Source organism: Gopherus evgoodei, chromosome 6, assembly GCF_007399415.2.
Source record: "Gopherus evgoodei ecotype Sinaloan lineage chromosome 6, rGopEvg1_v1.p, whole genome shotgun sequence".
In the NCBI taxonomy this organism is placed as follows: Eukaryota; Metazoa; Chordata; order Testudines; family Testudinidae; genus Gopherus; species Gopherus evgoodei.
The window spans coordinates 132438412-132461944 of NC_044327.1; the positions used below are offsets into that span (position 1 = coordinate 132438412).

Below are 23533 nucleotides of genomic sequence, written 5' to 3' on the forward strand. Positions count from 1 at the left end.
TGCTGCTGCTCTGCAGCCCTGAAGACCATGAGTTCAAATCCTTTCACCAATTGACTTCTGGGGCCAGTTGGCAAGGCAGCATTTTATAGTGGCTAGTGCACTGGACATGGACTCAGGAGACTTGGGTTCTGCCACTGACCTGCTGTGTGACTTTGGCCAACTCACTTCCCCTCTCTGTGTGTCTGTTTCTCCTCCCACCTTTTGTCTAGTCAGATTGCAACTTCTGTGGGGCAGGAACCATCGTAGTTATACAGCACTCCCGGCAGTGGGCCCCCAAATTCAACTGGGAGGCTCCAGTTAATAGAGCTATATGAAAAATTATTTTTTCAAAACCTTCACTGCTGGAATTTGTGCAATAACCAAGAAATCTGTGCTTGATGTCATGTCTGTCTTTCTGATTGACAGCTCTCTCTCTCTCTCAAATAGGTTGTGGTACTTCCTTTGATTTTCACAAGAAGATTGATTATTTGTTTCTCGTTGGCACTGAAGAAGGGAAAATCTACAAGGTAAAAACCATTACAGAGAAACCCGTTTTACTTCTCATCACTGCTTATTATTTTATAGGGGTGTTGTCTTAGTCATTTCCCCAGAATATGTAATAAAATGCAACTTCAGTCCTTCAATCAGATCTCCATGGATGGACTCCGATGCCCATGGGAAGCTCTGGTGGGTCTCTGGAATATGCTTGAGCAGAGGCAGTTGCAAGTGGGGCCTAAAAGAACCTTTATAGCAGGATTTCTCAAATGGGTTGCTGCCTGTGTAGGGAAAGCCCCTGGTGGGCCAGGCCGGTGTGTTTACCTGCCCCATCCGCAGGTCCGGCCGATCACGGCTCCCACTGGCCGCGGATCGCTGCTCCGGGCCAATGGGAGCTGCTGGAAGCGGCACGGGCCGAGGGACTTACTGGCCACCGCTTCCAGCTTCTCCCAGGGGCTTTCCCTACACAACCGGCGACCCCTGTTTGAGAAGCCCTGCTGTATACAATAGAATCTTGTAGAAAGGGTTTTTATACAAACTGCAGCCCAGAATGCAGGTGCAGCACTAAAAAGGATTGGAGAGAGAGAAATGAAGAGAAATACAGCCCCTGCCCTCGTGACTATGAAATGGCAGGACTAATTTAATGTGTTGGTTTTTTTTTAATCATAGGGTTTCTAGCTCTCTCTTTTGTAGAGAGTCTTGAAAATGGAAACATTATCCAGTGATACTTAGAAAGGGAGGTCTGTTCCCTGTCCCCCACCATTATATGCAGAGTTCCCTCAGTCTGGCTTTTGGGATCTATTAAAATTATAGCCACAGAGCCTTCCGTTTGGGTGAGAACCTTTAGCCTGTATGTGGCTGGTGGGGCAGAGCTGTCCCGAACACAGCTATGGCTGCCGCAAGCTCCTTCCCAGCCCACTACCTTCAGCAGACTCCTCTGCTGAGCCGGAGGATATTCTGATGTGACTCTCCCTCACGCCCCTGTTGAAGTTGCTCCACTCTGAGCCTGCCCGCTGGAACAGACCCCTCACGCGAATTGGGCAGGTCCATGGATCGCTCTAGGGCTTAGACTAGCGGTAAGGGCCTGGACACCAAGAGTGAGGCAACAGTGCACATGTTCAGAGGCAGAAACTTGGGACCCTAGGGAACTTTTGATGCAAAGATTTAGGTGGTGAGTGAGGTTAGGTAGCAGCTGAGTGGGGGGGCTTGTGAGTGTCAGTGGAGCCTAAAACTTGGTCTTCAGCACCTAGGTACCTTTGTGGGTCTGGGCCCTCATGTTTCCCCATTGTATGACGAGGACATTGATCTCAGCCTCACTGGGAAGATGTTGTGATTAAGGCCTTGATCTAGCAAAACACTTGAAACCTGTGCTTTCCTGCTTTGCTGGATTTGGGGAGGGAGTCTTTAAAGTCTGTACAATGCTAATCTCTGACAGAGCACGTTCACGGCCTTTGGGCAGATGGGGACATAGCAGGTCACGACCTTCAGCATGTCTGGGCAGTTAGTTCTTGCAAAACTCTCAGAAATGTTGGCAAGTGTCCAGAGATCGTCATTCCCTTTGCCACCGTAGTGTTAATTAGAAAAAAAGGTGTAACTTCAAATATTCAAGAACAAAGAATCAAGGGTAAACTCCTCTCTGGATGGACATGCCTATAGGCTATTTGTTAAACTGTTTTAAAAAGTGAGTTTGTGAAAGCTTTTATTTTTCCAAGCGGTTAAAATTTCCTAACAGGCAGCGGGATAATATGTTAATTTTTTAGCTGCAGAACAATTACAGTGAATTTCAGAAAATAGTGTGGTTAATAGCATTTCTGAAGCCAAGAAATCATTATCTTAATTACATACTGGTCTGTCTACTGCCCTTTTACATAGAGGACAAACTGTTTCTGCATTAATATGAACATAAAATGGAAAACAGCCTCTTTGCATATTACCCACTGTTTTATGAATTGTTTAGCTCTGTGTATTGAAAGAAAAGCTGCAGTTGTACAGGCTCTGCAAGTTCACAGCAAGTATTTTAAAGTGACATTAATTATGAGCTCGAGTCTTGGGATAGAATTAGCGCTCAGCCAACGTGTGTGTCAAGAGAAACTTCAGTTATATAGTTAGAATAAGTTGGAGAAGGAGAGAGATCTAGCCGAAGTCTTTGCTTGGGTTTTACTTAGTCCTTTCAGAAAGAGTTTGCCTGAGAAAGGACTAAAAAAAAAAGCTAACTTAGCACCTCAGGATCTGGCTCATAATAAATAACAGCAAACACCTCTGAACCTTTTTCGATTTTTTTCAGCAGTTTCTAATGAGATCTGAATTTTCTCAGTCCTAATCTGCCTGAGGCTGTCAAGATGGTTGCAGCTTATTTGATTTGTACTGTTTGTTCTCCATTATAAGCCCTCTTTGAAAAAAACGGTTTCTTATATTACCTTGATACATAGCATTTCTGTAAGTAAATTAAAGAAACCCACCAGGATTCTGAAGACACCCATAACTGTCCACTTGTGTGGGGAGAAATGGAAGAGTTCTGAGGCCTATGTGTTTAGTGCAAGCTGCAATGCTGCTAGCTAGCATTACAAACAAGTGCTGTAGCCTGTATGAATTCTTTTTCCTTCTCCATATTCTATAGCAACGTCTTGTAACCCTATAGCCAGCTGTCTTACTACAATATTCCTGTGCTGGTGTTAATAGATTCTTTGTTTTACCATCACAACTTATCAGAGGGGTAGCCATGTTAGTCTGGATCTGTAAAAGCAGCAAAGAGTCCTGTGGCACCTTATAGACTAACAGACATATTGGAGCATGAGCTTTCATGGGTGAAATTACATCCGACGTCATGCATCCGACGAAGTGGGTATTCACCCACGAAAGCTCATGCTCCAATATGTCTGTTAGTCTATAAGGTGCCACAGGACTCTTTGCTGCTTTTACATCACAACTTAATAATACTACTAACTTTCCGAGAGCACATCTATCAGCAGCTAAATAGGAGAAAAACGTACTAAGCAAATGGGGGACAGCATTCTGGAAGAGGAAACGGATTCCGCACATTCTCAGTTTGGGTCTAATCATCCTCTTCCTCGTCTTCAAAACTTTCATGTTGACAGTCAGACTTCACCTTTTTCAGGAGTGTTTGATTCTGAAATGTGTAATAAGCAGCCTCAGTGAATTTGAGAGTGAGGGGAAATACTTGCCGATTTCTTTCTGTTCCAGACAGCCTAGAAGTTCTTTGTAACTTCAGTAGGTATCAATTTCAGACAGAAATCTGATTTTATTTTCAAATTGGAAATAAAGCACACATTTGTAACAGTGAGGGTGATTTACACTGAGAACAAAAATCCACAGAAGAGGTGCTTTAGTCAGACACAAGTTACTGGGCTCAATACTGGGGTAGCTGGGTGAAATTTAACAGCCTGAGATATACAGCAGGTAAGACTAGATGATCTTATGACCCCTTCTGACCTTAAACTAGATGCAGTTGTGGAAATGAATTCTAACCTGACCCCACACCCCATTAATATCTGAACTCTCAAGATACCAAGCACCACAACTCCCTTGGAATCAGTGGGAGCTGAGAGCATACAGTGCCTTGCACAGTCAGGCCATGTTTCCTACCCTTGCAAGGGGAATGGGTCTTTTCCATCTCTAAGTTCTAGGAGTCTGGCATCTTAGTTAAGAGTAAAACTGGCATGTATTGTAATGAATGTCCAATAGAAGCAGCCAGGTCAGAGAGGATAGATATACCACACATTAGAGCAGGGAGGTAGGGGTAGGGGCTAATTTTCTGCAGAAGTCTGGCAGGGTTCTTCCCTGCAGCCTATTTTGCCTGCCAGTTGGAGAGAGTCCTCCCAGTTGGAGGGTCTCTGAGAGGGAAGGAGAATGGGCTTTTCCTCCCTCTACTCCTGGCCCAGGGAGCAGTGGAGGCAGAGCCTGCTAGAGCCAGTCTGGCTGAGAGGTCAGGAGAACCTCGGGAATGGACTGCTCTGTCTCTTCCTGAGCTCTGCACTCTGTGATGGCCAGGGCCAGGGCTACAAGACCGCTTGGTTTCTTGTTTAGAAGGACGGGAAGGAGCCTTCCAACAACCCAAATCTGAGAGAAACAGGAGTTTCTTAAAGAGGCTGAAGTCTTAATGAGACAGCCTTGTCTTTGGGCATTTTTCCTTTCTCATATGAGCCTGATGCTACAGACCTAGACCAGTCTCGCATACCCCATCAAACAACCTTGTAGGCCAAGACACCACCGACCCTCAAAACTGCCTCCCACTGCAATGACTGTGTTGTTCCTTTGATCAAAACTGTATCAACTTCTGTCTAGACAGAATCTCTGAAAATATTTCCCTGAATATTAATTTCCCGTGGGATACAGACAGCCCTGGATCAAGACTCTTGTTGATTAAAATTCTGAGACATTAAGGGTCTTTCAAGTCAATAACTTTCAATGAGAGATGAATAAAGTAGCTACCCACACCTCTCAAATTACCCAGGAGCTATTTGTCTCTTCACGGCAGTCACTTTAAAAAACAAACCAAATACAAATCCCCGTTATGACTGAATGTTAAAAAGCACGAAGCATTGATACAGCATGTACCATTAAAGCAAATTCCAGTAATATAACAATATGCAGAACTAGCAGCTCAGTGAGAGAGCATTTGTACACAATCATATTAGCAAACTTCAGATGACACTGACTGATAAACCGAGGTAACCCAATGATGATCACTCTCCTGAATTCAGAAATCTCTCTCTGGGATAGGTGCCGTGTTTTTGTGTGGCTAGGGTCTAACACGATGGGATCTCCAGTCAGGGTTGGTGCCTTAGGAGCAAGTGCAATACGAATATTTAATACTAATTAATCTTGTCCCTTTTCTGATATGTGAAGGCGCTGGAAGTGCAGAAAAGTTTGAGTACCCAAACGGTGAATGTGACTTTGTAAGAAACCGAGTTAAGCCTTGTAATTTTGATTAATTGGAGTCTTTGGAGTGCAAGAATTAAATTCCCATAACACTTGAGCAAGCCTCCTGTTCTAATCTAAATGTATTCAGCATTCCTTATGGTAATGATGTGCATTATGAGCCTCATAGGTGGCCTACTGGCCTGTATTTGCAAACATGGGATCTTAAATTGAACCTACAAAATGTGCACACTTGTTGCAAATACAGTTACGTGTTTTCACATGCAGACAAGAATGATGAGTTTAGTTTCCATAGAAAGATCTCAGGTGTTAATGAAATAAGTGTCTGTGTGTGTGTGTGTATATTATTATCCCAGTTTTTCAGCTGAGGAAACTGGTGCTCAGAAGTCCATTGAGTGGCTATTCCAAGGACCTCACAGAAAGACCAAGGCAGTGCTGGGAATAGAACCTAGTCCAGTGTGCTAAGCAATGCTGCACTTTACCACATGCAGTTGGAGGCTTAGTGTGTGCAACACTTGTGCAAACTTTGCTTGCACAATGGCACCTACACTTGCAAATTGGGGTTACAATGGCTGTTATCATAACGGAGGGTTCTAAATAAATTCAGCAATAGTCAATAGGTGAAACATTGCATGGGTTCAGTTACACTTCCTCATGAAAACAGCAGCAGCAGAACAGAAATGGCACCTGGCCCCTCTTTTTGAATGTCAGCTTAAAAACCAAGACGTTAGCTGGTGTAATTGCTGATGGAATATGAAGTAATCTCTGGCCAGGGTTGTAACTTCTGGCACCTGCTGGGTACTTGGCAGAGCTTAGGGCTGAACAGCTCAGGGCCCATTGAGGGAGAGCGTACAGCAGCAGTGTCACAGTTGCTTTGGAAAGGTGTCGTATGTGCTCACCGGCACAGGTTTTGCAATGCTAGCAGGGTGGAGGAGGGAGGGCCATCTTCCTTGCAGCCATGTCATGCTGTTAGCCATGCTAGCTAGTGCTTGGGAGCGTACTGATTTGTACTGTGTCCAGCTCCTGCACTGGTGCAACAGGGAAGAGGTGCCCAGCAGCCTTTTGTTCACCCAGTGCAGGGGCTGGCAGAATTTGGCCCTTTGTCTCAGAGTACGTGGAAATGACCAGACAGTGGGAACATTAACTTTGAAAGCCAAAGGCGCTGACTCTGTGGGTGCTCCGGGGCTGGAGCACTCACGGGGGGAAAAAATAGCGGGGCCTTGGCAAGAGGATGGAGTGGAGGCGGGGCATTGGGGCAGAGGCGTAGTGGAGTACCCCTGGGGAAAAGAAAAAGTGCCTATGTTGAAAGCCAAAGCTCAGCCTGCCTATTTAGAGGCTTGTCTACACTTGAAATGCTACAGCAACACAGCTGCTCCCCTGTAGTGCTTCCGTGTAGACACTACCTGCACTGACGGGAGGGGTGCTCCCATCAGAGCAGATAATCCACCTCTTCCGTCGACCTAGTGCTGCCTACACTGGGGGTGAGGTTGGCTTAACTCCACCGCCCGGGGGAATGTGGATTTTCACACCCCCAAGCAACATAGTGAAGCCAACAATTTGCTAGTATAGACAAGTTCTAGGAAAGTAGCAGAGCCTGCAGCATAGAACGTCTGCACTTCGCAGCCTGTCATTCACAAGATAACTGCTCCCCTGGAGTTGTTTGGTATTTATGGTCTGTGTAACCATGAAGTATAATAGCTGATGAGAATGCCTGTGAGTAAACAGCCAGGTCCTCCCATGCAGAGCTCTCGCCCCATATCACTCAACGTGTGTTCAAAGGCCTCACCATGCCTGTCCTCAATGAGGAACCTTGCCAGCAGGAACTGGCTGGCTGTGTCACTCATTCTTGCAGTGTCTAGCTTGTCTACATGCCAACGTTGTACAGTAGGTCTGCACATTGCATTACAACCATGCTTGTACCTGTGGATTCTCGGGCTGCTGATGCCCATGCTGGGAACAAGGGCTTTGGGAGGAATGTCCAGATTTGAAGCTCTGCCATATGAAATGTGGTTGGGAGGGACCGTCCAACCAGTGGTTTCTTGGAGTGCTTTTTGTTTCTTGCAGACAGGCCCAAAGATCGACCACCTCTGAGGAAGGGCTATGTGTGAAGGACTTTCTTTTTGGTTTAAGTGATTCATTTTCTTCATAACCCTCATATATTGGTGCCTTTGAACCGGTGCCCACAGCAGCAGTTACTGAAAGCTAAAGTCTACTTCTGCCAGTGGCTCTGTTTTCCCTGGGGTGGTAATCTTGCATTGCCACTACAGACCTCAGAGCAAGCCCTTCATGTACTAAGCAGCTGGCAGTTCTATGTAATAATTCATCATTTTGTACTTTTGACATCAGCCCCCTGAGATCTAGTCACTGAGTCAGCAGTGTGTGAATGTGTCAGCTCAAGGCAGCAAGAGCAATTTGCAAATGTGTCCTCACTCGTCGGGCAGTAGCGTTAAGGAGCTGGTGTTCTTGTTCAAATGATTCCTTCACGTTTTAGCTTTTTGAATCCATGGGCGTTTGGAAAACCAGCTTCTTTCTCCTGTGATGTCCAGACCTATCCCTAGCAGTAAAAGAATAACCAGACTAATTAGCAATGTGTCACATTTCTACAGCACTTTACAAACCATACCTAATCTATCCTCACAATAGATGGTGCTGACTGCCAACAGCTGCCATTGACCTAACTGCAGGCACCTGTGTTTGAATATTTACGCTTAGGTGTTCCATTACTAAGTACTTTCTCCAAGACCACCCAGTGTACATAGCACAGCAGGGACTAAGACCGACTCTTCAAACTTCCAGTCCAGGGCTTGATCCTCTGGTTTAATAAACGATGAACCTGTCACTAACAGAATTTGGGGGCAGCCACATGCTGTTTAAATGTACGTTGATGGGGCAGGGAAGGGTTTCTGTACTAGTTAGTAGAAGCAAAGTGGATACTAAAGTGTCTGGCTGCCAGCTAGGAATGCCCCAAAGAGCAGGAGAGTCTGAGGACTGATCAATGGCAGGCTTGCTAGACCCAGATGTTTACAATCCGAGGACTAGCCACAACCTTTATTCCCACCCAGAACTACTCACAAACCCTGTTCCCAAGGCAGACGAGCCCTTTTCCTCCATGTGCATTACAGCACCATAGCTCCTGTCAGTAAAAGAGCCGGGATTGGAGGGTTATGACCCTGCTCTCACACGCACATTTGGATATTAACACTGATCTCGATGGATTTGTCATAGTGTACCAGCAAAGCAGACGTTTCAAGTTTTAAAAAATACCAGCGCATTCCCATTCAGGTTAACTTCCCTGACAGCTAGAATCATGGTAGAGGGCAGGAAGTTGTTACACTCAGAAGGGCTCCATTTTTCTTACCAAAGGAGAGAGAAACATTTTAAATGAAGCTTAGGTCCTGTAGAAAAGGTCAGAACTCCTACCCCCCTAAAGAAGCAGCTGGGAGGTGCCTCCAGGGTGGAGAACCACCCTTCTAGAGCAGCCAAATGATTCTTATTGCCGGTCCCTGGTTCGTTTGCAGTGTTCAAAATCCTATTCAAGCCAGTTTCTGGACACCTTTGATGCTCACCACATGGCTGTTGATGCAGTGAGCTGGAACCCCTACCACATGAAAGTCTTCATTTCCTGCAGCTCTGACTGGACTGTCAAGATCTGGGACCACACCATAAAGTAAGTCTTGCTGTGTTCTGGCCTTGGTAGTAGGAGAGTGTGATTTATGCTCTCACAGTGTAAACATACACCACGCAGCTAGCTTTGTCTGCTAAAATCTATGGTTACACTTTCACCATTAGGTGGATTTATTGCTTGTTACTCTCTCTTATCCTCCTTGTTTGCTTTTCCCCGAGCGTAGCAGTTCCTTCAATAAGAGCAGGTACAGCCCTAGATTGCTGCCTACGTACGTGTATCTAGGACTAGGGTGAGATGCCCTGCAGTCCATGATTTGAAAACATTAACAGAGCTACACCAGGTACCAGCCCTCTGGCTTTGATCCAGGTCAAAACAGGGCACTGCAGTTCAAGGTGGCTGCCCTGATGTTTCAAAGCCCTGTGTGGCCTTGGACCCGGCTACCTCAGAGATCCACTCTCCTCTGCAGCCAGGACCTCTCATCCCCGCTGTGTCCTGCTGTAGCAATGATACTGTTAGCCAACCTTCCTGGAAGCCAATCAGAGACTAGCAAACTCACTGCAGGAAGAGATGACTGACCACTAGTCTCACCCCATTCAAACATTCACTCACACTTTCCCACAATAGCTCCCTCATTCTCTCAAACACAAAATCCCCTAACCCTGCTGCTTGGCAGCACAGGAGAGAGAAGGAGAGCACTGTCAGCTGTGAACTCCCGCGGGGAGACAATCCAGTGCAACATGGATGAGGGCTCAGCTGCTCTGACCAGCACAGGCTGCCTGGGGTATAGCATCAGAGTGTTTCATCTTGAATGTCTTCTTCGGGAGTGACATGTAATCGGTCAAGATCTTCTTCACTCCAGGCCTTTCTTTCCAGGACCCCGATGTTCATCTATGACCTGAATTCTGCTGTGGGGGATGTTGCCTGGGCCCCTTACTCCTCCACTATCTTTGCTGCGGTCACCACAGATGGGAAGGTAAGAGGCTTTATTTTAACTGGGAGGGGATTAAGGAATCTAATGTGGCACTAGAGCTGACAGCAGCTGGCCGGCTGCTGGTGGGGTGAGCTGGGCAGCTTCATTTGGGATGGAGCTCAACGGCTGAGGAGTCGGAATCTGCCGTGCGAGTTAGTCTGGGGGTGGGGGGCCTGGCATGGAAGGGGGCTCTCTCCGGGGAGAGGAGGAACGCTTTGGTGGATATTGGCCCTGTGCAGGCTTAATCTCTCCCTTCCCACCCCCAACTCCAGAGCACACTGGTGTCTTAAAGCAACAGTGCTGTAGAAGCTAGGGGCAGCAACACTTCTCATTCTTTCTCAGGCACCTCAACTCCATTTCCATAGAACGCTCACCTGGACCAGAAATCTTTAGCAGACATCCAAGGTTTCTTCTGCATAGCAGTGCAGACTCCTCAGTTCGTCTTAAACGAAAGTCAAGGGCCCTTTGGGGGACATTAGTGATCAGGCACATAACTCAATATGGCCACGCCAGTCTCATTGGGATAAAACCAGCATGTATGTATCTCTCTTTGTATACAGTGTATACGGATTGACATGGACAGGAGGGGAGTACCCTCTCCACCACATGGCATTTCTAGCACTCTCTCCTGGGTATTCAGTGGATGTGCAAGATCAGCATGGGGTATACTTCTTTGGGGACCAAACTCAGCCCTGGGCATAAGCAATCACAGCTCCCATTGAAGTCAAGGACATTACACCTGTGACGGGTTGAGTCACAGAAATCCCCTTGCGACTGCCACCTGAAGTGCTGAGACTATGTCTGAGCCCGTTTTCCCTGCCAGCTTGAGACTTCAGTACCCTGTCTTGTTGAGCCAGACACACTAGCCAATTGCAAACACAGACCCAGGTCTGAACTACATCCCCCAAAAGCTGCAGACTTAACTGAAAGCAGCTTAAGAAGTGCTCCTGTCTCTAGCACCCAGACACCCAGCTCCCAGTGGGGTCCAAACCCCAAATAAATCCATTTTACTCTGTATAAAGCTTATATAGGGTAAGCTCATATATTGTCCACCTTCTATAACACTGATAGAGTGATATGCACAGCTGTTTGCTCCCCCAGGTATTGATTACTTTGGGTTAATTAATAAACCAAAGTGATTTTATTAAGTATAAAAAGTAGGATTTAAGTGGTTCTAAGTAAAAACAGACAGAACAAAGTAAGTTACCAAGCAAAATAAAACAAAAACATGCAAGTCTAAGCCTAATACAGTAGGAAACTGAATACAAATAAAATCTCACCCTCTGAAATGTTCCAATAAGCTTCTTTCACAGACTGTATAATCTTCCCAGTCCTTTCCCCTGGTATAGTTCTTGTTAGTTTCAGCAGGCATCTTAGGTGAAAAGCAGGGGATTTCTCATGACTGCAGCCCCCTTTGTTCTGTTCCACCCCCTTTTATAGCTTTGGCACAAGGCGGGAATCCTTTGTCTCTCTGGGTCCCCACCCCTCCTCCTAAATGGAAAAGCACCAGGTCTAAGATGGATTCCAGTACCAGGTGACATGGTCACATGTCCTGTGAGACCCCAATCCTTCATTCTTCCTGGCCTGACTCACAGGACAGCTTATGGGTAAACAGAGCCATCTACAGTCAATTGTCCTCAGTAATGGGAGCCATCAAGATTCCAAACCACCATTAATGGCCCACACTTTGCATAATTACAATAGGCCCTCAGGGTTATATTTCATATTTCTAGTTTGAGATAAAAGAATGATACTTCATACGAATAGGATGACCACACTCAGTAGATTATAAACTTTGTAGTGATACCTTACAAGAGACTTTTTGCATGAAGCATATTCCAGTTACATTACATTCACACACATTAGCATATTTTTATAAAATCATATGGAGTGCAACGTCACAACACCCTCTTAATCTAGGGGTGAATGGAGCCTTTTGAGCACTGGGGATAATGCAGGGCAAGGTAAACCAGAGGGGTGAGCAGACTGCTTTCTTCTATACCTTTCTCTCAGTTACTTTTCCTGCTTTCTCTTACAGCAACTGGGCATGTAATTCACTCGCTTTGAATCCTACTGAATGCCACATTGATACAAGTACATTGCCTCTTACATCTTCTTCCTGACCAATTTCTAACCACCTCGACCCAGTTCTGTTCCCACTGAACTGAACCGAGTGGCCTCCATGGGAGCTGCATCTACTTACATTAGATCTGAAACTGGCTCATTAACTAATCCTCACAGCCCTCCTGTGGGTAGATGCTATTATGCCCATTCTACAGATGGGAAAACCTTATACAGCTGGCATCCGATCATTATTGATCAGAGCTTCCAGGGCGCAGGGAAGAAATACTGTAAAGTTAATAACAAAAAAATCAATTATAGTAATGTGCCCAGAGCTGACCAATACAGCTTTGCTATAATTAAATATGAAATATAGTATTTTTCACATCATGCTCAGGGGTGGATGTCTCCAAGAATAATGACTTGATAACAAAGTACTTAGAATAATCCTAATGTTGAGCTGATGGGAGATATGTATTTGCCCCCAACCATCCATCTAGCATCTTGTACAGTTAATTCAGTCCTGGCAGACTGCCTGCAACACTTAGCTAGCCATCATTCATTAGTGCTTCTACATTACTTTAAGACCCCATTGCTTTAAAGCTGTGGGCCAGATTCTCCGCTAGTGTCAGTTGGCAGAGTACTGTAGAAAGTCAGTTGGGCTCCATCAGATTGCACCAGCAGAGAACTTGGTTCTATGATTTCTCGGCTGCTATCATCAAGTCAGAATCAGCAGTAATTTCATTGCTATTTAACCTTTAAATGATAGAAGAAAAATCAATTTCATTTATATATCGGTGAAGTCTAGAAGCCCTGCCACTGTACCAGCTGAGGTTGAGGAACTAGCGCATCTCACAAGCTTGGGAATGTCAAATATAGTCCATGCTGAAGCAGCCGTCAAGGAAAACCCAAGATGCTGCAGCCCTTAGGAAATGGTGCTCTTACTAAAGATCTCCTGGCATTTCCCTCAAGAGGTGTGTGAGCCCAGAAAGCCTGGCTGCATTCCACTCTGGGTACATAGTTCAGCCTGAATGCTGGCACAAACTGAATACACAGCTGATGCCTGTGAGTACAAAGCATCGCTATTTTGCCACGTAAACTTTAGCGATGAGATGTAGATGTCTCCAGATGAATGCAGCCAAGTGACAGCGATATGCCAAGGGCAGTGTTCTAATGGGAACAGAGCGTAACCCCAGATCTTGGCTCCCTTCTGCTTCTTGTTCATGGTATCTTCAGTGGGGTTTAATCCTCATAGATTGTGTCAGATTCTCTGTCAGAGCTCTACCAGCTGGCCAGTTGTTCCTTATATTTAGCTAAATGTTGGTGTCACAAGATCTTTCCATCAGACTTTCCCCTGTTGCCTGCTCCTCCCCCCACCCTCCCCATACCTGGTGGATTCATTTCCCAGAGCTCTGCAAATGTGACGATCTGAGATATGTTGCTGCACTTTCATGACCACGGGCTCACTCCTGCCAGCACTTAGTCACCCAGACCATCCCACTGCAATCAGACAACTACTCATGTGATGGAGGGCTGTGGCATCGGGTTCCCAGGCAGGCAGGGCACAAACTACTGCCAGCTTTGTATCACTGCAATAAGCAATTTGCAAAACCCAATCTGTGGAGCCTGCAGTTCTTGGCACTGCAGTCTGCAGATTGTTCTTGTCTGAAACAGAATAGAAGGCCAAGTGATTCGATCACAGATAGAATTAGAAATTGTCTGTGGGGGAATAACACAGTAGACTGGGTCGAGCTGGCTGGGTCACAGGCCAAGGTGCTGTGGTACGAGCATAGGTAATGCTATATTAACGCATGCCGCCGCCTCGGCAGAGTCCTCCCTCAACCAGTTACCTTCCCAGTGTAAGCCACCATTCCAGATCCCTGCCCCACCTATCACTCACCTCCTCCATGTGGATCCCTGTCCCAGAAGTTAGACATGGATAGCCAGCCACCTGCCTCTCCACTGCAGTCATACACCTACTTTACATGCTGACCTGATCCTTGGTGATGCATGGTACTGGTGGTGGTTGGAGGAGGAAGCAGCCTTCTCTGTGAGGGGGAAGGAGAGGCCTTTCAGGGTAAGAGCCTTGTGCCAGGGTGGAGGGTTCCCAGTATACAAGGGGTTAACTCCAGTTCCCTTTCCCCACCCAGGTGCAGATGTTCAGGGGATAGGCTATGAGCAGGAAGGGGGAGAATATCTAGAACCTGGGTCTCTACCAGTGTCCGGGAGAGGACTTGCAACTCCAGGCACCCTAGGACTCTGAGCACAGCTGAGCCACAGCAGGGCTGCTTGACCGACCACTCCACCTGACAGGCCAAGGAAGTCAGCAGTGACCGACCTCTCAGTGCACATGCCTGCAGCTTCATTCCCAGCCTCCTCCTTGCCCTGCTCCAACCCCGCTTGGTTCCTGACTCTTGACCCTGGGTCTGACTTCTGCTTCATGTTTCTGCCTCTCATCCCTTGGGCCTAGATACTGGTTTTCTGGCTCCCACTCTGACCACTGAGCCTGACTGCCCACATCCTGGTTGTGACAATTGAGGCTCTAGGCTGATCCATAGCTTCTTACTCTTTTTACTTGTGTTACCCCATGTGGTTTGTGTCTGTACAGAACCTCCTGCTGAAGTGAGCTCCTTGCTTGCTGCTGGAGTCGGATTGCACTCCGGCAGCCAGCCAGCTTAAACCTACATTCATGCCTAGTCTGTACAGACCATTTATTAGAAAAGCCGGTTGCTCTTGTTCTCCCCAGCACGCTGGGCCAGTCTGCTCCTATACAGAACCATCTTTTGAAACATGCAGTAGGCAAAGGTTACAGCAGACACTTGGGGGATCCATCTGTACCTGGTGTAGAATGGGATGGTTATGTTATATTAGTGAGTTTTGAGGTATTGTATTAGCATATAACATTGGTAGCGGATCACTGTACCATGATCCTGTGTGGAAGCAAATAGTGACATTTGCAGATTATTAGTGTTAATATTTATTATCATCAAGCGAGTGCTAGGATGGGATCCTGCTGCCACATCCACCAGCTCTTCACTGCCGGGGGCACAGGAACAGCCACTCTGCTTTTGGGGCAATGTGCTCACATGCTGGGGCTTCCCCATCCACCGTGAGCTATCTTGCCCCTCAGTATTAGGATGACTTTGGGAACATACACATATCAACCACCTCTCCATGCACATCTCTTCCCTGGTACCCATCCTCTTCCCTCCCCCACTCCCCAATACTTCACTTGGTTCCCGACTGCTCAGAGGAGTTTGCTCTGAGGAAATATGCAGCAGCCTTAATACTCAAAATGATGGTCTGTTCATGCCATGGGTACAGACTCCATCCCCAGCCAAATGATAGCCAGCTGTGCGCCTCAGGCTGCACTTTGTCCAACTGGCGCTTGGGGTTCTCAGCTGCGTCTCAAGCTCTCCGCTTCGACCAGCTAATCAGGAAATGATGTGCCTCCCTTATTAGCTGGGGCTGGTCTTGGTTTTGTGAGCCTCAAGTAGATTTCTGTAATCCCGGTAGCACATCTGAGGATTGGGTTGACAGCTCAGGAGCCAGGGGTACGTCTGGCTGGAGGAGCTAGTGATAAAGGAGACGTAGGAGGTTGCTGGCAGGTGGGGGAAAGGGTACTGTCATGTGGCATTTCTTGGTGCTTTCACAGTGGCTGGGATTTCAAAGGGAAGGTGCAGCACTTAGGGCCCAGCATAAAGGCAGCTGGAACCTAGTTAATCTTACAAGGTGTATGTAGGGCATGGCAGTGGGTAGGGGAGGGGATGGGTGTATGCAGTGAAGAGGATCTGACAAAGTGACAGCCCCAGAAGTGCAGCCAGATGTGTGGGGTTGGGAATCATTACTACTTAGGTTGCAGTCCAGCTTTGATTTTTGCTGATATAAGCTAGCTTGACCATAGCTCATTAATTACTAAATGGTCCAGGGCCCGTCGCAAAATTCACTTACAGGGGCTTATTGCTTTATTGCAATTCACTGTAGTAATCTACACAGAGACCAGGCTCTGCCTCAAATGATCACTCCTGACTGGTGTAGTTAGTGTGTATCTGCTGTGAAAATGATCTATTCAACCATACCAAAACGAGCAATGACAGCTCTGAAATGTATCCCATGAATCACTCTTTGATCCTATGGGCCCAATTTACCATTGCTCTGTGCCTGATCTAGCCGTTGAGGTCAGTGGAAAGAGGATGTAAAATACTGCTCAGTCAGAACGTAGCATTTTCCAGACACTGGGACTGCACGGCAGGAGATGGGTCACTCAATAAATTGCCCTGTTCTGTTCATTCCCTCAGAAACACCTGGCACTGGCCACAGTCATGGTCTGACCCAGTATGGCCGTTCTTCTGTACTCCTTCTGGTGTAAATGATGACTCAGCAAAGTTGGATCTGGCCCTCTCTGTTCATGGCATGCACATCACTGTGGTGTGGCATCGGAGTCTCTCTTAATGTTGGTCAGTTTGGTACATACAGCCAAAATGTGTTTTACAAAATGTGGTCTGTGGATATTGTCATTCAGATTTGTCTCTGATAGAGTGACAAAGCTGAATTTCTAACATGATGCGATCCCTGACGTTGTTCCACAGCCTGAAGTCAAAAGGAGCTCTGCAAGCAGGGGAGCTGCTGGCTGAGGCCTGGTTAAATTAAGCAACATTTTGAACTCCATAACCTAAGTGAACCACTGAGTGAACACAGACTGGTCCTGTGGCACCACACTGAGGTGCTGCTTTTGAGGTGACTTCTGAAGCCAGCACCCTCCTGGGTTTTAAGGCCTGAAAGGACTTTTATTATCATGTTCTCTGACCTCCAGTACAAAAGGCCAGAGAATGCCACCAGTGATTGTTGCATCAAGCCCAGTCATCTAGTTCAGTGTTTCTCAAACTTAAAACAGTTGCATACCCTTTTTGAGACATTTGTCTTACTGGCGTACCCCTTCTCCGGTGAAGATAATTGGGGTGGGGGGGGGTGGCCGCATTCTTATAACATACTCCTAATTTCTTTCATGCTGAATTAAATGTTTTTTAGAAATAAATACAAAATATTACATACAGTGGAAACAAAACTTTTAATAGAAATAATAGTTACATATAGAAATAGTACTAGAAATTAAAATAATAGAAGCAAATCAACAGTCTGGCAGAACAGCGTGTATATATATATATATATATATATATATATATATATATATATATATATATATATGGTGAATATGTATCATTCTGAAATTAAAATACGCTGGTTTGGTTAGGTTAGTGAAGCAGGCACTAGTTTTAATATTTACTATTTCATTACTGAAAAATTTTCAGTACAAACCAAACTATTCAGTGCAGGGGATGGAACTGCTTTTGACCAGACACTATTGCGGGGATATCTGGCTCAATGTTTGTGATCTTAAGATGAAAATGGGGCTCCACGTCAATAAGACAGTTTTGTTTTTTTTGTTTTGATGCCAACCAGCACAGAGAATCTGATCTCACACAAATACTAGGTGGGAAAAGGCCGAAGATACTTCACAGCTTTGTCCGATAGAGCTGGATATTGAGAGCTAACCCCCACCCAAAATGACTTCAGGGTATTTTGCTCAAATTTTGTTTTCAGGAAGCTATCTGAAGCCAGCTCCAAGAGCTGTTGTTCTTCTGAAGCAGAAAGGTTATTTGGCAATATTTGAACATTGCTGATAAAAGGGTTCCTTATCCATTCAAAGGTGCTGTCCAGTTCAGGGAAGTACTTACGAAGATCTTTCTGCAGGCTTTCCAAATGCTGCTTCATGATTTGCAACACAACACTATCAAGTTCATCTGCAAATTTGACACCATCAGCTCAGGATTAAACAAAGACTGTGAATGGCTTGCCAACTACAAAACCAGTTTCTCCTCCCTTGGTTTTCACACCTCAACTGCTAGAACAGGGCCTCATCCTCCCTGATTGAACTAACCTCATTATCTCTAGCTTGCCTGCATATATGTACCTGCCCCTGGAAATTTCCACTACATGCATCTGACGAAGTGGGTATTCACCCATGAAAGCTCATGCTCCAAAACGTCTGTTAGTCTATAAGGTGCCACAGGATTCTTTGCTGCTTTTACAGATCCATACTAACACGGCTACCTCTCTGATACTATCAAGTTCGTTAGTTGAGTTTATTACTAAGTCATGAAGAGATGGAAAGGAATCCAGTTCACGATGACTAAGATGTTTATGCCACAGTTTCAGTTTTGCGACCATGGCACTCACTTTGCTTGAACATGGACTATGGATATAAGTTTCCCTTGCAAGGATAGATTGAGGTTGTTTAAATGAGCAAATATATCTGCAATATATGCTAGTTTGCGTAGCCATTTCCAGTCGTGTATACGGTCTCGCAGGTTAAAGGTTTCATCTAAAAAAACCTTGCAGTTCTTCTCGCAGCTCAAACAGGCGATTCAGAACTTTTCCACGTGAAAGTCAACGCACTTCAGTGTGAAATAGGAGTTGTGTGTAATCACTGCCAATCTCATCACAAAGCTAAGAAAACAGCCGGGCGTTCAGAGGGCAGCCTGTCACAAAACTGATTATTTTCACAGCTTCGTCCAGTACTTGCTTTAGATCTGTCTGCATGTTCTAGGTGGCGAGAGCTTCCCTATGAATGCAGCAATCAGTCGATTTTGCTTCTGGCACAATAGCTTGAATACGTGCAACAGCTTCTTCCTTCGAACCAATCATGGCTCTGGTGCCATCCGTGCTTATTCCAACACAACTCCAACCCAAGTAATTGTTTTTGACAAAGTCATCAATAACTTTAAAAATAGCTTCTCCAGTTGTATGTGTTGCCATAGGTTGACAGAACAAAATATCATTGTGGACTTCATTATTCAGCTCATATCTGACAAACAACAAAAGATTAGCTAAATTCACAATATCGGTGGATTCATCAACTTGCAGTGCATAGTAGCAACTCTTTTGTACTCTTGACAATAATTGCTGCTTTATGTTTTCGGCCATATCTGTGATTCGACGAAGAACAGTGTTATTTGAGGGGGGGACACAATCTATAGCTTTACTAGCCTTGTCTCCAATCATCACTTGCACCTTTACTTTGCCTGCAGGTTTTACTAATGTCTCGCCAATCACTTCAGCAGCTCCGGACTTTGCAATTAAGTACGCCACACTGTATGAAGCTTCCAAAGCTTTCATATTTTCACCTCCCGTCTGTCAATAACCTAGTCCCAGATTTGGACCTTAGCGTCCAAAATATGGGGGTTAGCATGAAAACCTCCAAGCTTAGTTACCAGCTTGGACCGGGTACTGCTGCCACCACCCAAAAAATTAGAGTGTTTTGGGGCACTCTGGTCCCCCCAAAACCTTCCCTGGGGACCCCAAGACCCAAATCCCTTGAGTCTCACAACAAAGGGAAATAAACCTTTTCCCTCTGCCCCCCCCAGGTGTTCCTAGAGAGAGACACCGAAGCAAGCTCCGTGAATCTAAACAGAGGGATTCCACCCTCCCAGTTCCCATCTGACTTCTTCCTCCCACCAATTCCCTGGTGAGTACAGACTCAGTTCCCTGCAGTTCCCCAGTAAAGAAAAACTCCAACAGGTCTTAAAAAGAAAGCTTTATATAAAAAGAAAGAAAAATACATAAACATGGTCTCTCTGTATTAAGGTGACAAATACAGGGTCAATTGCTTAAAAGAATATTGAATATACAGCCTTATTCAAAAAGAATACAATTCAAAGCACTCCAGCAACTATAGACATGTAAATACAAAACAAAAAACCAACTTTGTACTCACAATTTGGAAACAGAAGATTAGAAAGCAGGAAATAGAAAAATCCTTCTCATAGCTGAGAGAGATTCAGGCAGACAGAAGACAAAGAACAAAGGACACACATACAACAAACCCTCCAACCAGATTTGAAAAAGTCTTGTTTCCTGATTGATCCTCTGGTCAGGTGGTTCAGATTACTTCTTTCCAGGTGAAAGAGACGTTAACCCTTAGCTATCTGTTTATGACATGCCCCCCAAATTGCAGACAGTGGGGAAGCTCACTGGCGGCAATTTCCTTCTAGAACTTTAAAATAAACAGATTACTACAACACATGCACCTTTACATATACCACTAAGTATATAACTAACAGACTTGTACATTTTAAGAACACTTTTTAACTACTAGATTCTGGGAAACTCTCACGGGAGAGTGCATCAGCTACTTTGTTAGAAGCTCCTGAGATGTGCTGAATTTCAAAATCAAAATCTTGGAGAGCTAACCTCCAACGAAGAAGTTTCTTGTTGTTCCCCTTGGCCGTATGAAGCCACTTTAGTGCAGCATGGTCAGTTTGTAGCTGGAACCGCCGTCCCCAAACATATGGGTGTAGCTTTTCCAGGGCGTACACAATGGCATAGCATTCTCATAGACTCATAGACTCTAGGACTGGAAGGGACCTCGAGAGGTCATCGAGTCCAGTCCCCTGCCCTCATGGCAGGACCAAATACTGTCTAGACCATCCCTGATAAACATTTATCTAACCTACTCTTAAATATCTCCAGAGATGGAGATTCCACAACTTCCCTAGGCAATCTATTCCAGTGTTTAACTACCCTGACAGTTAGGAACTTTTTCCTAATGTCCAACCTAAATCTCCCTTGCTGCAGTTTAAGCCCATTGTTTCTTGTTCTATCATTGGAGGCTAAGGTGAACAAGTTTTCTCCCTCCTCCTGATGACACCCTTTTAGATACCTGAAAACTGATATCAGGTCCCCTCTCAGTCTTCTCTTTTCCAAACTAAATAAACCCAATTCCATCAGCCTTCCTTCATAGGTCATGTTCTCAAGACCTTTAATCATTCTTGTTGCTCTTCTCTGGACCCTCTCCAATTTCTCCACATCTTTCTTGAAATGCGGTGCCCAGAACTGGACACAATACTCCAGTTGAGGCCTAACCAGCGCAGAGTAAAGCGGAAGAATGACTTCTCGTGTCTTGTTTACAACACACCTGTTAATGCATCCCAGAATCATGTTTGCTTTTTTTGCAACAGTATCACACTGTTCACTCATATTAAGCTTGTGGTCCACTATGACCCCTAGATCTCTTTCTGCCATACTCCTTCCTAGACAGTCTCTTCCCATTCTGTATGTGTGAAACTGATTGTTCCTTCCTAAGTGGAGCACTTTGCATTTATCTTTATTGAACTTCATCCTGTTTACCTCAGACCATTTCTCCAATTTGTCCAGATCATTTTGAATTTTGACCCTGTCCTCCAGAGCAGTTGCAATCCCTCCCAGTTTGGTATCATCCGCAAACTTAATAAGCGTACTTTCTATGCCAACATCTAAATCGTTGATGAAGATATTGAACAGAACCGGTCCCAAAACAGACCCCTGCGGAACCCCACTTGTTATACCTTTCCAGCAGGATTGGGAGCCATTAACAACTACTCTCTGAGTACGGTTATCCAGCCAGTTATGCACCCACCTTATAGTAACCCCATCTAAATTGTACTTTCCTAGCTTATCTATAAGAATATCATGTGAAACTGTATCAAATGCCTTACTGAAGTCTAGGTATATCACATCCACTGCTTCTCCCTTATCCACAAGGCTCGTTATCCGATCAAAGAACGTTATCAGATTAGTTTGACACGATTTGTTCTTTACAAATCCATGCTGGCTATTGCCTATCACCTTACCACCTTCCAAGTGTTTGCAGATGATTTCTTTGATTACCTGCTCCATTATCTTCCCTGGCACAGAAGTTAAACTAACTGGTGTAGTTTCCTGGGTTGTTTTTATTTCCCTTTTTATAGATGGGCACTATATTTGCCCCCTTCCAGTCTTCTGGAATCTCCCCCGTCTCCCATGATTTCCCAAAGATAATAGCTAGAGGCTCAGATACCTCCTCTATTAACTCCTTGAGTATTCTAGGATGCATTTCATCAGGCCCTGGTGACTTGCAGGCATCTAACTTTTCTAAGTGATTTTTTACTTGCTCTTTCCTTATTTTCTCTTCTAAACCTACCCTCTTCCCGTAAGCATTCACTATACTAGACATTCCTTCAGACTTCTCAGTGAAGACCGAAACAAAGAAGTCATTAAGCATCTCTGCCATTTCCAAGTCTCCCGTTACTGTTACCCCCTCCTCATTGAGCAGTGGGCCTACCCTGTCCTTAGTCTTCCTCTTGCTTCTAATGTATTGATAAAAAGTCTTCTTGTTTCCCTTTATTCCCATAGCTAGTTTGAGTTCATTTTGTGCCTTTGCTTTTCTAATCTTGCCTCTGCATTCCTGTGTTATTTGCCTATATTCATCCTTCGTGATCTGACCTAGTTTCCATTTTTTATATGCCACCTTTTTATTTTGTAGGTCACGCAAGATCTCAAGGGTAAGCCAAGGTGGTCTTTTGCCACATTTTCTATCTTTCCTAACCATCGGAATAACTTGCTTTTGGGCCCTTAATAGCGTCCCTTTGAAAAACTGCCAACTTTCCTCAGTTGTTTTTCCCCTCAGTCTTAATTCCCATGGGACCTTGCCTATCAGCTCTCTGAGCTTACCAAAATCCGCCTTCCTGAAATCCATTGTCTCTATTTTGCTGTACTCCTTTCTACCCTTCCTTAGAATTGCAAATTCTATGATTTCATGATCACTTTCACCCAAGCTTCCTTCTACTTTTAAATTCTCAACAAGTTCCTCCCTATTGGTTAAAATCAAGTCTAGAACAGCTTCCCCCCTAGTAGCTTTTTCAACTTTCTGAAATAAAAAGTTGTCTGCTATGCAGTCCAGGAACTTATTGGATAGTCTGTGCCCCGCGGTGATATTTTCCCAACATATATCTGGATAGTTGAAGTCCCCCATCACCACCAAATCTTGGGCTTTGGATGATTTTGTTAGTTGTTTGAAAAAAGCCTCATCCACCTCTTCCGCCTGATTAGGTGGCCTGTAGTAGACTCCCAGCACGACATCACCTGTGTTTTTTACCCCTTTTAGCCTAACCCAGAGACTCTCCACACTTCCGTCTCCTATGTCCATCTCCACCTCAGTCCAAGTGTGTACATTTTTAATATATAAGGCAACACCTCCTCCCTTTTTCCCCTGTCTATCCTTCCTGAGCAAACTATACCCATCCACACCAACATTCCAGTCGTGTGTATTATCCCACCAAGTTTCAGTAATGCCAATAATGTCATAGTTGTATTTATTTATTAGCACTTCCAGTTCTTCCTGCTTATTACCCATACTTCTTGCATTTGTATAAAGGCATCTAAGATACTGGTTTGATCTTGCCTCCCAGCTTCGCCCTGACCCTCCTTCCTCTCTGCCATTATAGCCCGTGCTCCCTCCTGTTTCCAACCCATCTCCCAGGTCTTGTTCCCCACTTACCTGTGGGCTTTGCTCACCTGTCCCCGTCAAACCTAGTTTAAAGCCCTCCTTACTAGGTTAGCCAGTCTGTGCGCAAATAAGGCCTTTCCCCGCTTCGAAAGGTGAACGCCATCTGTTCCTAGCAGTCCTTCCTCAAATAGCATCCCGTGGT

General features: G+C 45.2%; 1 protein-coding gene across 2 annotated transcripts in view; it reads left to right on the forward strand.

Moving 5' to 3' along the window:
* Window positions 1-23533, forward strand: part of DNAI1 (dynein axonemal intermediate chain 1) — a 321188-nt gene that overhangs the window by 155324 nt on the left and 142331 nt on the right. For both annotated transcript variants that reach the window (XM_030567426.1, XM_030567427.1), the window contains exons 16-18: window positions 427-506; window positions 8892-9040; window positions 9872-9971. In XM_030567426.1, the coding sequence (XP_030423286.1) occupies window positions 427-506; window positions 8892-9040; window positions 9872-9971 (329 nt within the window). The remainder of the gene's footprint in view (window positions 1-426; window positions 507-8891; window positions 9041-9871; window positions 9972-23533) is intronic.